The 12,898-nt window shown below is 46.5% G+C and overlaps 5 protein-coding genes across 8 annotated transcripts in view; 2 read left to right on the top strand and 3 right to left on the bottom strand.

The window, feature by feature from the left end:
* The first annotated feature begins 159 nt into the window (after nt 1-159).
* On the top strand, nt 160-3,137 carry LOC122619112 (cell division cycle protein 16 homolog). The gene is made up of 6 exons (XM_043795831.1): nt 160-358; nt 421-931; nt 983-1,265; nt 1,324-1,581; nt 1,655-2,303; nt 2,363-3,137. The coding sequence occupies exons 1-6, from the start codon at nt 263-265 to the stop codon at nt 2,720-2,722; spliced, it is 2,157 nt and encodes a 718-aa protein (XP_043651766.1). The 5' UTR covers nt 160-262; the 3' UTR covers nt 2,723-3,137.
* A 462-nt stretch (nt 3,138-3,599) lies between these two features.
* LOC122621687 (hatching enzyme 1.2) lies at nt 3,600-4,948 on the top strand. Its single transcript, XM_043799635.1, has 2 exons — nt 3,600-4,562; nt 4,627-4,948. The coding sequence occupies exons 1-2, from the start codon at nt 3,741-3,743 to the stop codon at nt 4,867-4,869; spliced, it is 1,065 nt and encodes a 354-aa protein (XP_043655570.1). The 5' UTR covers nt 3,600-3,740; the 3' UTR covers nt 4,870-4,948.
* Nucleotides 4,949-5,026: 78 nt separating this feature from the next.
* On the bottom strand, nt 5,027-6,992 carry LOC122620795. Its single transcript, XM_043798422.1, has one exon. It carries the CDS (start codon nt 6,841-6,843, stop codon nt 5,191-5,193), a length of 1,653 nt encoding a protein of 550 aa, XP_043654357.1. The 5' UTR covers nt 6,844-6,992; the 3' UTR covers nt 5,027-5,190.
* A 160-nt stretch (nt 6,993-7,152) lies between these two features.
* LOC122620863 (glutamate dehydrogenase, mitochondrial) lies at nt 7,153-9,153 on the bottom strand. The gene is made up of 4 exons (XM_043798533.1): nt 8,669-9,153; nt 8,019-8,611; nt 7,565-7,972; nt 7,153-7,500 (listed from the first exon to the last, which is right to left on the bottom strand). Exons 1-4 carry the CDS (start codon nt 9,048-9,050, stop codon nt 7,276-7,278), a joined length of 1,608 nt encoding a protein of 535 aa, XP_043654468.1. The 5' UTR covers nt 9,051-9,153; the 3' UTR covers nt 7,153-7,275.
* A 56-nt stretch (nt 9,154-9,209) lies between these two features.
* LOC122622632 (ETS-like protein pointed) overlaps nt 9,210-12,898 on the bottom strand; it is a 58,628-nt gene continuing 54,939 nt past the window's right edge. For all 4 annotated transcript variants that reach the window (XM_043801220.1, XM_043801221.1, XM_043801222.1 and 1 more), the window contains 3 exons: nt 10,701-11,698; nt 10,480-10,637; nt 9,210-10,411 (listed from right to left, as the gene is read on the bottom strand). In XM_043801220.1, the coding sequence (XP_043657155.1) occupies nt 10,348-10,411; nt 10,480-10,637; nt 10,701-11,698 (1,220 nt within the window). In that variant the 3' untranslated portion in view covers nt 9,210-10,347. The remainder of the gene's footprint in view (nt 10,412-10,479; nt 10,638-10,700; nt 11,699-12,898) is intronic.

The raw sequence follows: 12,898 nt of genomic DNA, 5'->3' as shown, positions 1-12,898 counted from the left end.
TTTAATTTATATTTGCATTATTTATATTAAAAATCCAAGTTGGGGTTTAAAATAATATTTTTATTAAGATTATTAATTTTAGCTTATTTGTATAGTTTTAACTGCAAACTAATTTCTTTCAGTGGCGTAAACAACTGTTTCCAGTGAATGGCAACTACACAGCTGTGTTGCACAGCGTTGCCAGACATGCTCAAATAAGTTAATACCAGCGGCGGAGAACTTTTATCAAATTCCTAACAAAAATAAAATTTTGCCTAAAAAAATGCCGGGGGACGCAGAAAACACAAGTACAGACACATCCAATGATCACATCGACCTGGCCTTGTACCGGCAGCTGGTCAAACAGTTCATAGACATGGTAAGACCGAAAACCAAATGCCGGCTAGCGGAGCCTCAGTGAAAATTGTATTCCATTTTTAGCGTCGCTACTCCACAGCGCTTTTCTGGGCAGAGAAGGTGGCCGTGCTTGGTGGCCAGGAGCCCAGGGATATCTACTACCAGGCGCAGTGCATGTACCTACTGGGGGAATACCATCGTGCTGCCCACACAATACAGCACCACAAGCTGGAGAAGAACTCACTGCCGTGTTTTAACCTGCTCCTGGAAAGTCTGTATGCGGCCAAGGAGTTCACGGAGGCGGCCAATGTAATTCAGAATGTGGAGGTGGAAGTGATGACCACATCGCTGATCAACCAGCCCGTGGATGCAGGCAGTGGCTGCTATCTGGAAAGCAACAGTGTCTTTGGAGGCGAGGAGAATCACAGAAATGAACTGCTATCATCCATTTACCTGATGAAGGGCAAGGTTTACGAAGCACTGGACAATCGCGGCATGGCAATGGATTTCTATGTTCAGGCCCTTCACAAATCCATATACTGCTTCGAGGCTCTGGAGGCGTTGGTGCAACACGAAATGCTAATGGCTTGGGAAGGTGAGCACACAACTTCTTACTGAATATGTATACTCAGTATATTCATTGCAGAGTTTGAGCTAATGCACCATTTGCCACTGGCACAACAATCCAGCGAAACTGATGCCAAGTTTATACTGAAACTTTATGAATCTCGCCTAAAGAAGTACTACGAGTTGATTTCCGCACGCAATGCTGAGGAGATATCTCCCATTGTTAATCCTGATATACTGCAGTTTATCAAGGAATTTACAGCTCGAGTGCAGCAGACTGGGTCGTCAGACACACAAATGCCCAAGGTGAGCGCCGTCAAGGTGCCGCTTACACCCAGCCAGTTCATGTCGCCCGCTCAGAAGTCAGTTCTACCGATTTGCCTTGTATTTTGTACATTTTAAAATGGCTTTTCATTTTAGAGTCCTGGAAGATCTGAAGGCTCCCACATTCTCTCTACAAACTAGTCTCTCCAAGGCCTCGTCCCTTATTGATGCCTCTCATCGGTCTATGTTCGACTCCTCCAGTAGAAGGCGATCGCGGGATCACGACACGGACACATTAATTCCTTACGCAGAATGTCTTGATCGAGTACAGCGCAGTACGGACATAATGGCCGCTGAGGCGGAGAAGTGTTTCTACGATTGCGACTACAAACAGTGCCTGAAAATACTTAATGAGTAAGTAGAAATAAAAAAAAGAGTAAAAGACTTATATTGAATCAAAATGTTTTTGGTTTGGTTTATCTTGCAGACTCCTTAAGGTGGATCCCTTCCATAACAATGCACTGACCATTCAGATTGCCTGCCTGGTGGAAAATGGTGACTTTAATCGGCTATTTTACGTGGCCCACAAGTTGGTGGATCGTTATCCCGACAAGGCGATTTCTTGGTACGCGGTGGGCTGCTACTACGACATGATTGGCAAAAGTGATCCTGCCCGGCGTTATCTCTCCAAGGCCACTGCTTTGGACCGACTTTATGGCCCCGCTTGGCTAGCTTATGGTCATAGCTTTGCCAATGAGAACGAGCACGAGCAAGCAATGGCGGCCTACTTTAAGGCCACACAACTGATGCGAGGTTGTCATCTGCCATTGCTTTACATTGGCGTAGAGTGCGGCCTAACCAAAAACCTTGAGCTAGCTGAGAAGTTTTTCCTACAGGCTATGAATATAGCTCCGCTGGATGTATATGTACTGCATGAGCTGGGTGTGATAAAGTACGAGTATGAGTTCTTTGACGGTGCCGCCACAATCTTCCAGTGCACCGTGGATATTGTGAAGCAGCGGGCAAAGACAAACAACGAGGAGATCTCATCCCGCTGGGAACCGCTTTTTATAAACCTAGGTCATTCGCTGCGCAAGGTGCATAAGTACGAGGAAGCTCTATACAACTTTCAATATGTGAGTATATCTATATACTATAAATATTTTATCCTTGAAATTCAACGATTGGTTTTCAGGCACTTCTTTTGAAGCCGCAGAGTCCTACTACATACACCTCCATAGGATTTATACATGCTCTACTAGGAAATCTAGACCCTGCCATCGAAGCTTTCCACAAGAGCTTGGCCCTGAACAGAGACTGCATTGTGACGTCTACCATCCTAAAGAGTTGCATCGAAGACCTTATGGACGACTCGGCCACTATTGATGAGATTTGCAGTGCCGCCTTGCGAGATGTGGCCAAGAATATCACGGCCAACAGTCGCCGGGTGTTAAACTCGGACAAGTTTAATGGGATGAAGCTAAAGTTCGACGAGGAGGAGGAATTCGCCAATTCCGACTCCAACATGGTAGTGGAAATGAGCTTCGATACCTAGAAAACATTTATACTAACTTATGTCAATCATTAATGTTAGCTTCGATTGTTAGCCAGACAAACATATGCCATGCACTTGAACTTAATTCGTGGCCAGAGCAAATACAGATGTTTATGCTTGTATATTGTCGTCTGGCTAATGAGCAAAGTCTTGGGATTTTTCAGCTCTGTTTTTCCCACTATCAATCGAAGTCGCCGCCATGTGAATAACATTAAGTATTTAAGAAAACGCAAAAGTCTCATTTGAATCATAATTGTACGGCCAGCCCCGAGTGGTTCTAGCCACGTTCTCTCAATCATTCTGTAACTTTTACACCATATAATTATAATTAAAGTTAGCTTAGCCTGTGCAAGGAACTAAAGTTGTAACCAAAAAAGAGTTTGCTTCCTTCAATAAGCACGTACGCCAAAGTTTTTTCGGCAACCAAAACTTGAACTTTTTCAATGTCATTGGGTTAGATTTATTTAGCGTAGAACAAAGTTTCCTAGATTCAAATTATACAAGTGTTTCGCGTGTCTTTCCACTCCAAATAGCCGGCAAATTATTCCGGAATATCTTTACCCAGCAGGCGGTATAAATCCATAAAGAGAAGAGGTCGCCGCGATAGTGCTTATCGGTTATCGCTGTGGGGGCGAAAAATTACGTATAAAGTCGTTAAACTTTGGATATGCAAACAAACTACTGATACACTTTATGGCAATAGCGAAGCAGACACAGTCCCATATGTATAACCGCTTAACGAGAGTGCTGGCCAAATATTTACCAGGCCATAAAGCGTGTGACAAACCAAGAAGCCAGCGATGACGATTGCAGCTCCGTTGAAGGTTTCCTCGTGGAAAACATGTTTATGCATATGAAAGCCACCGCCACCGGCGAAGTTTGATAAAGCGTTGGCAACGAGATTATGCTGGAAAATATATAAATCCCGACCAGGCCACAACTCGGCACAGTTCCATTCCAGCCATTCACTCAAGAGGCAATCCAATCACTCAAACAAAAGCGGTTTTTAAGAATAACAATGAACCACAAAGTCTTTCTAGTCCTAGCTTTGGCTCTATCAGCCTGCCAAGCGCTGCCCTATGTATCCTACGATGATGTTGATGACACGGAGGTCATCGAGCTGCCTGGAAATGGAGTCGAGGAGGCACCACCCACTGTCGGCAAGGACATCATCGATCTGACACCATTGGGAACGGCGCTCTTTGGCAAACCGGATGAGCAGTTAACGGCGAATCGTGTGGGCAACTTCAGTGCCGATGCAGATGAGATGAATCCTGAGGAGCTGGGCAGCTACCTGGAGGGTGACATGCTGGTGCCGCAAACGGATCTGATCATGAAGAACGGCCTGCCCACTCAGTCCTCCCGTTGGCCAAACGGTGTGGTGCCCTATGAAATCCGAGGCAGCTTCAATGCCAGGGATATGGCCACAATCGAGAATGCCATTGCTGAGTACCATCGGCGGACGTGCATTCGGTTTGTGAAGCGCAGCTCGGAGAGGGATTACATCTCCATTCGCGGCGACAACTCCGGCTGCTGGTCCTCCGTCGGTCGAGTGGGCGGCAAGCAGGAGGTGAACCTGCAGTCGCCCGGCTGTCTCAGCCGTCCAGGAACCGCCATGCACGAGCTGATGCACGCCCTTGGCTTCCTCCACGAACAGAACCGCATGGAGCGCGACGGCTATGTGGCCATCCAGTACAACAATGTCCAGTCGTCGGCGATGAACAACTTCGAAAAGGCCGCTCGCACGGAGGCCTTTGGGGTGCCCTACGACTATGGCAGCGTGATGCATTATTCCAAGAACGCCTTCTCCATCAACGGACAGCCCACCATTCTCGCCATGGTGAGTAGAAGGGTACCGAAGACTCTGGGATCCAATTTAACTCTTCTTATTTCTGCATCCGCAGCAAGCCAACAGCGCCGAGAAAATGGGCCAGCGGAATGGTTTCTCTGACTTCGATATCCAGAAGCTGAATCGCATGTACGATTGTGGAACCGCCAACGCTGCTCCAGTTTCCCCGGCATTACCCGCTCCTGGTGCTGCTCCTGGCGCCGCTGCTGGCAGTGGCAATCCCATCGTCGATAGCTTCCTTGGCGGCCTGATCAGCGGATTGGGCTTGGGCGATGAGAAGAAGGAGACCAGTTCCTAGAGGGAACTAATCCGTAGAATCTACTAGCTTGTACCATCACCAACGCTCGAAAGTATTTAACGCATTCCACATACCAAAAAACTAGCACCATTGAATCTGTAGCTAATATGTTTAGTTGTTAATTATAAAGATAATAGCATGAATTGAAAAAAACCGATTTTAGTTGTATGCTGAAGGTTAACTTGGGAATTTATTGTAATTGTAACCGAAACACGAGGTTCACACGATTCAAAGTATAGATATCCAACCGCAAAATGTTGCACATATGCATATTTGAAACCGAAAAAAAAGGACATGCGATTTGCAGCATGTATTCCAGGACTACATGTTGCGCTTGGCGGCCAGGAGGCGGGATCGCGGCAGACGACACTGGCTGATGCTGTGCAGGCGGTACTGCATCTCCGGCTGCGTGACCTTCTCGTACAGCTTCTTCTTGGCCTCGGTGACCGTGTGGACGAGCACACCATCGCCGCCCTCATCCATGTTGAAGGCTTCGCCCTCGGCACACTCGGGACACTGCTGGGTGAGCACAATGTCATTGAGATCGGTGGGCAGCTCGCAGATCTTCTCGATCTGCTTGACCACATAGTCGAAGCGACCCTCCTCTTGGCGCTCCATCACATACACACTGGCCGTCAGCTCCTGGACCCTGGTCTCGAGCAGCTTTAGGAATCGATTGACATTGACCAGATTGACATGGGCGTGGTCACCCAGAAGCTTGGTCAGCGGACTGGCATCGATGGAACACATATCGCAAACTGTCTCCACGCCCTGCAGTAGATTCTCCAGCCGGGCATCGTTGTTCTCCCGTGCCTTGTGCAGCTCCATGTTGGATTCCTGTTTGGTGCGCACCTTGTTCTCCAGGCTGGAGATCTGGTCCAGTTGGTCCTGCAGCGTGTTGGTGTTATCCTTCTTCAGGTTCACAATATCCTCAAACAGGCGATTCACCGAGTTATTCAGCATGGTTATGTGGTAGCTCATTTCGTTGGCATAGTTGAAGAACGAGTAATAGAGACTCTCCTGCTGCTGAAACTTATCGATCACCTCGTCCATGTTGTTGGAGTCTGTATACTGGAGGATCTTCTGCAGCACCGAGTTGTAGAGATTGATCTTCTTGTTGTGCACCCGTCGGAATTCGTCCCTTCGCTTGTACTCCTTGGGCTGCAAGTCGGCCAATTCGCGGGGCTTGGATTTGCAATTGAGGAATGCGGTGTTGTCACCATCGGCGGCCACCTTGCGCATAATACCCTGCATCTCCACACGCCTCATATCGCGCTCCTTGGCCTCCCGTTTGGTCAACAGATCTATCTTCTCGTACACCTCAATGCAGCCATCAAAGGTATTCAGTGCGTACTCGATCAGATCGATGAGATACTTTTTCTCGCTGTTCAGCTTCTGCACCATTTTGGTGTATGAATCATTAAAGAAGGTTCGGTGGTTCAGGATGCGGATGAGCTGCTCCCGCAGATCCGCATTGGCTGCCGTGAAACCGCACTCCTGACGCACTCCCACCTCCAGGGAGTTCTCCAGAATGGTCATCCGTTTCCGGGCCCTCATCACATAGGCCTGATGTTGCTGATCCGGAATGGTTAAGCGATTCAGGTTATATATTTGCTTGGACATGCGACTTATCTCCTTCTCCATGTTGGAAATAGACGTCTTCAGCGAGTTTATGTCCTGCGACAGGTTCTCCTGGCACTCGACATGGCAGCGTATCAGCTCTAGCCAGCGATTGTTCTGTTTTTTGTGTGTTGTGCCACTGGCCACCCAGATCTGGGCCCGCAGATCGTTCTTCTCCTCCCCCAGCTGGTCGATGGCCGTCTCATAGCTGGCCTCGATGATGGTCTCCTTGCGGGTCTTGAGCTTACTGGACAGGATCTTCTTGTACTCGCGCTGGCGCTTGCCCAGTTCCTTGTGCTTCAGCAGGTAGCCTTCCAGAAAGGCAACCTTGTCGAACTTCTTGATTTCCTCCATGGCGAATGCTTTCCTTAATCAGTGACCCAAAACTGAGGTCCACTAAATATATATATGTATAAGTGGGGACTTAACGCACATCAAGCAGTTTATTCGTGTTTGTATGTTTGCTTTAAAAAGTTTCAGTATGTTGGTTAAACAAAACTTTAAATAAGATATGAATAGTATGTCAAGGCGTATGTGGCCTATATATTCTACATCAATGCTTCTTCAGTTTAAAACATAACTTTTAAATTTTTAAAAAGCTATAAACCATCCCTATTAATGCTCTAATTTTGTTGCCATTGTCGATTTTCAGATAAATGCATATTTTCTATGTCAATAAATAGTAAATATTTTATTTAAACATTATTATTGAAACTCTCAAATATTAAAAATTACTATGCAAGCAATAAAAAACTGTGAATTTCATATGTACTTCAGTGAAAATCACTACTGTTGAGAGATGCCGGAACTTTCCAAGGCCTGGAAAATTTTGAAGGAGGACCAAACGTAAGCGGCCCTCCGCAAATCGTTACACAGTTCAAACTTGTGGGCCATCTCCTTGATGCCACGTGCCGCAGATTCCATAACGGTTTGCAGAGCTGAGTCCACTATATCCGCCTCGGTGGTGCATTGTTCTATCCTTTTCAGTTTCTTATTGGGGCATATAGGCGGCTGAAGGGGTAAAGATAGGGTTTTTTTTAAAATCAATAATACTCATTGGTAAGGATGTACGTACGAATTCATTATCGGGGCATTTCTGCATGGACTCGTTAATGGAGTTCATCAGTTCGATGATTAGCTCGGATGTGGATTTGGAATTCATTTTGCCATAGGACACGTGGTTAATGTTTTTGAGGTACTCAAAGTAGGATACGGTTACACCGCCAGCATTGCAATAGAGATCGGGAACGAGGAGCACTCCCTTATCCAACAGGATCTTTTCGCCAGATGGAGTTGTTGGGCCGTTGGCGCCCTCGAGAATCAGCTTGGCCTTTATGTCCTTGGCATTGTCGGTGGTTATCACCTTCTGGGTGGCGCAGGGCATCAGGATATCGGCTTCGGCGATCAGCAAGTCCTCCTTGGACTCCTCAGCCTTCGGATATCCTTTAATCGTCTTCTTTTCCTCCGTGTATTCGAAAAGGTCCTAGAAAAGAATGATTAATTACTTTCGCAATTGATGGGCCACTTACATTGATATCAATGCCGTCCTTGTTGTAGAGAGACACATCAAACTCCTTTATGCCGATGACCTTGGCGCCCGCCTCGTGCACATATTTGGCGGCAAAGGAGCCCACATTGCCAAAGCCCTGCACTATGACCGTCTTGTCCTTCCAACCGGTCTTCCACTTGATCAGATCCATCCACTCCTTATCCTTGAGGAAGAGGTCGCCTGCCTTCCAAACGCCTCTGCCCGTGGCCGAATGGCGACCATTGATGCCACCATTGTGAATGGGCTTCCCGGTGACAATAGCCGACGAGTTAATGTCCTTGTAGCCAAAGGTCTTCTGATACTGATCCACAATCCAGCTCATCTCACGCGGCCCAGTGTTCACATCGGGCGCCGGCACATCGATGCCGGGACCAATCATATTACGCTTGAGCAGCTCCATCGTGTAACGCCGTGTGATCGTCTGCAGCTCATCCACCGTGTACTTCTTGGGGTCGATGCAAACTCCGCCCTTGGATCCACCGTAAGGTACATTCACGCAGGCACACTTGAACGTCATGATGGCGGCCAGGGCCTTCACTTCACTTTCGTTCACGTCCAGAGCGTATCGGATCCCTATAACACCTTAGTTGCTAAAGAATTCGCGAGTGGATGAGATGGTGACACACTTACCGCCCTTGAGAGGCAATCGGTGGCGTACATGATGTGAACGATAGCCGCTGATGATTTCGTAGGTGCCATTCTTGCGCACAATGGGAAAATTGACCTCCACCGAGGTGGAGACACTACCGAGCAGATTCAGGATGGCGGTGACACGAGCCTGACGCTCCTCCGGCTTCATATGCGGATACTTCTCCATTTCCTTGAGCAATGCCGGTTCCATGGTCTGGGCGGCCTTGTGGTAATAGTACAGCACCATTTCCGAGAACTCTGGGTCCTTGTCCGTTTCGACCTTCTTCAGTTTCTCGGGCACCTGGTGTGCGTAACGTTGTAATACTTGCCTGGACAGAAGGGGATAAACCCCTTTAAGAAGCCGTTCCGCATAACGAAGCATAATGCAAAATTAATTTATTGTACACAAACGTATCACAAAGAGGTATTAATTCGAATTTGGAAGAAAAACGTATGAGTGAAATACTTGATGATTTTCGATCAGTTTGATATATTTCCCAGAGAGAACTACGATTGCTGTTGTATTTTCATATTGGTTTTCTTTTATTGTTGGTTTTATCTTAGCAATGTTAATGGTAGCTTTAATATTACGATGTACGCTTGTATAAATACAATATTTTAAAATTGCTCTACAAATGTATGTGTATCTATGTAATCAATATAACGTTATGTTTATGGGTGTAATACGTGGCTATGCATCTACGAGCTAAACTTAAGTAGTTAATAGCTATACACACACATACTAGGTAATAAACACTTCTTGAACTGTCGATTAACGCACTAGGGAAACACTATGGATCCTATGTATCTAGGAATAGCCTATAAGTATACAGATAGCAGACGATAACAATGTTTCATCATATACATACATACATACATGAAACATGATAAACTGTTGTGCCGATTTACGTTTAAAACTTTTGGGATCGCACGGAAGCGCACAGAAGTACAGAGAAAAAAAAGAGAGGGGCTCGTGAAGTGGAAAACTTAGTTGTACCAGTAGCACAGATTACAGGTTAGACATACAACATAAATACTAGAGACCTACTTATATGCCATACACATCGTCATCGCTATATACATGCATGATTTTGAAATGTTTCTGGGGTGCCCCGTGCGGGTAAAATGATTATGTAAGTATAACAAAATGTTGCGCTCTAATATCACTTTTGGGACACATGCTTTATGGCCTCTATCAACGTTCGATCCTTTGCAGCTGACATCTTTCTACAGACTATGTGAGAACGAAGAAACATCATCGCATTGCACACAGAATTTCAAATTTAATTCGGTTTATCTTCTTCAACTGGTTCTCTTGCTATAGATCGGCGGCTTACAACTAAATCTGAAGTATTTTAAATTAATTTCAAATTAATTTAAAAGTCTAATTTTTACACGGTAATTACAAGCAAATCGGTTTGACAGGTTGGTGGGTGGGGGGTTTTCTTTTTGTTGTTTGTGTGGGAAGTTAGGACTTTTGGGGGACTTGGGGAGTTGGCCAACACTTTAATCTCGTTGCAAGATCGCAGATCGGGGGTCGCTGCTTAAAAGCTAACATCACGCTTGGTAAACAATAACGCTCGAAAGTATTTTGCGGTTGGTTGAGTACAATCCGTGGCTGGGAGCGCAGTTCTCCTGGAACTGTTCCCCTCTTAGGCAGCTTCTCCGCTGCTCCGCTGCTAGTCCACATCTTTTTTCTCAATCTTAAGATCGTACTTGGCCACCAGCTCCTCGGGGGTGTGTCTGTATATACAAATATATATGTTATTAATAAGAGTTTTGGGATTATTTTACTTCTGTCGACTACTTACCCAACTAGATTCTGGAGATCACAGACAAAGCGGTAGACATATCGTTTGCCAGCCGTCTTGTGGATGATGTTTTTGTCATAATAGTAGCGCAGTCCGCGGCTCAGCTTCTCGTAGTTCATCTTGGGTTTGTTCTTACGTATGCCCCAACGACGAGCCACCTGATTAAGATAGATACGTGTAAGTTAGGCAATCAAAAGTAGTTATATTACGAATGGACTTACCTCATCGGGATCGGTTAGCTTGAACTCCCAGCCATCGCCGGTCCACGAGATGAAGCTCTGGCACGTCTTGTCCAGCAGCAACTCGAGCAGGAATTGCCACAGTTGAATGGGACCCGAGCCCGTGAAGCACGGCACACCGCCCTGCGTCGTATAGCCGCCCAGCAGGCCCTTATCCAGGCCCAAGGTGCTCATGTACGCTGCCGGATGCTGGTGGGCATGTGCTGCTCCCCACTGATCCATGGCCGTGGGCTGGGGACCCATCGACTGGAAGGGCTGGGCATCATAGGGCGTAAATTCCGGCGGATAGGCGTCGTGGAATCGACTCCTGCCCCCGTAGGTGCCATAGAACTCCGAGCTGCTGTCCATGTAACCGTTGCTGTTCCCGGTGCTGCCGCCGCTGGCTCCACCACTGCCATTCCCCCCGCTCGATTGCTGACTCTGGTGATCCTGCGCCGAGATCGTGCTGTGATAATCGCTTTCATCACCACCGCCGCCGCCGCCCGAACTCCTACCGCCGGTTGGCCCACTGCCACTGCCACCCCCATAGGCGGCCAGGTGGGCGGGCAATCCGTAACTACTGAGATCCGTGGGATCGTTCTGGCTATTACTGCCGCCATAGCCACCAAGATTACCGTTCTGGGTGCCGGGCTCCTCTTTGAGGTGATGTTGGAAGATCGCCGCCGCCGCCATGGTGGCCATGTAGTTAATGTTATTATTGTTATTGTTGTTGTTATTGCTGCCCGCATTCGCATTGTTGCTGCCACCGCTGTTGTTGTTATTGTTGTTGCTGCTGCTGTTTGTGTTGCTGCTGCTGGTGGTATTGTTGTTGTTTTCGTTGTTGCTGTTGTTGCTCTGCTGGACAGCGGGCGGTAGCATGGAGTTGTTGTTGTTGTTGCTGCTGGCGCTGCCACTGCCATTGACAGTGGGCTGCTGCGATTGCTGCTGCTGCGGGGGCGGGCTGCTGTTGATGCGGTCGTGTGTGTTGCTGGTGTTGTAGCCTGCAAGCGATACGAAATAAGAGATGGTAATTGGATTAGACATTGTTATGGATATGGATATGGGTATGGATATGGGTATGAGTATAATCAGTGGCCACTCAATCCACTTACGACATGAAATAAGTATTTAGAAAATCAAAGTAGTTCAGCTAGAATACCCATATTTATATTTTAAGTAAACTCAGTAAACGATCCGATTCATTTTAGTTTATTTACTCATTTGATAATCATAGTTCTGAGAACTTTTTAATGAAACGTTGTATTACTTGGAAATTAAGACTATAATAATTCTATAGTATTCTCTTTTTTATAACAGAGAAGTCTGAGTTATACATTGAGATATAAAATATAAAAGTTTATATGAAAGTTTATAGAAAGCAACAAATTGATCGTGGGAAATAAGATAGATACATTTTTCACACGCCAAAACACATTGATTACAGATTGCTCGCAATTTCAATTAAATGCTCTTCATAGAAATGGGGCGTCTCTCAATCGAGCGAAAGACTTCGAAAACCAATCAAAATCACAGCGCACACACACACAAGCACAGGCCCCAGAGCACACAGATACACACGCACACCGACACAACAACCCCGATCTAATGGTGTGCACGCTACATTAATTGCGAATACAGCGAAATTTAACACATTTCGATGTACGCGTACACTCGTGTATCTGTGGGATACACGAAAACCTGTTGGCCCATACCCACACACACACGCGCAGCCCTCTAGCCGTCCCGCTCGCACACAGCAAAGAAATAAAAAGCTTTCACAGCGCTTCGTTTCGATTCCCATTCGCTCGCAGATACAGCGATACAGCGACACAAAGATACAGATACAGCCCCCCGTTGGCTGGCCAAAGAGTTGGCAGCGCCTCTTTAGGTGCCGCCTCCAGAGAGCGCAAGAGCATCCGTATCTGCCAGATACATCTGAGGCCGGCCACAGGGGCATCTTCTGGCGCTCAACAAGCCACTTATCACCCAGCTCAATCTGATGCACGCAGCGAAATGGGGATAGTGCAAGGAATATTTCAGATACATTTGAAGAAACTAGTGATTTTAACTTAACTTAATTTAACTTTACAGTTATAACTCAATTTAGAATTATTTTTCTGCAGTAAAAACTAAGCATAGTATTTACTAGTACCAAGTAGCTTAACTTTTTCGCTGCGTGTATGTCGCAGTCCCTCCCCTTA

This window comes from Drosophila teissieri, chromosome 3R (assembly GCF_016746235.2).
Source record: "Drosophila teissieri strain GT53w chromosome 3R, Prin_Dtei_1.1, whole genome shotgun sequence".
Taxonomy (NCBI): Eukaryota; Metazoa; Arthropoda; class Insecta; order Diptera; family Drosophilidae; genus Drosophila; species Drosophila teissieri.
Note: the sequence above shows the minus strand (reverse complement) of the source record. Positions and strands in the feature narration are given on the sequence as shown.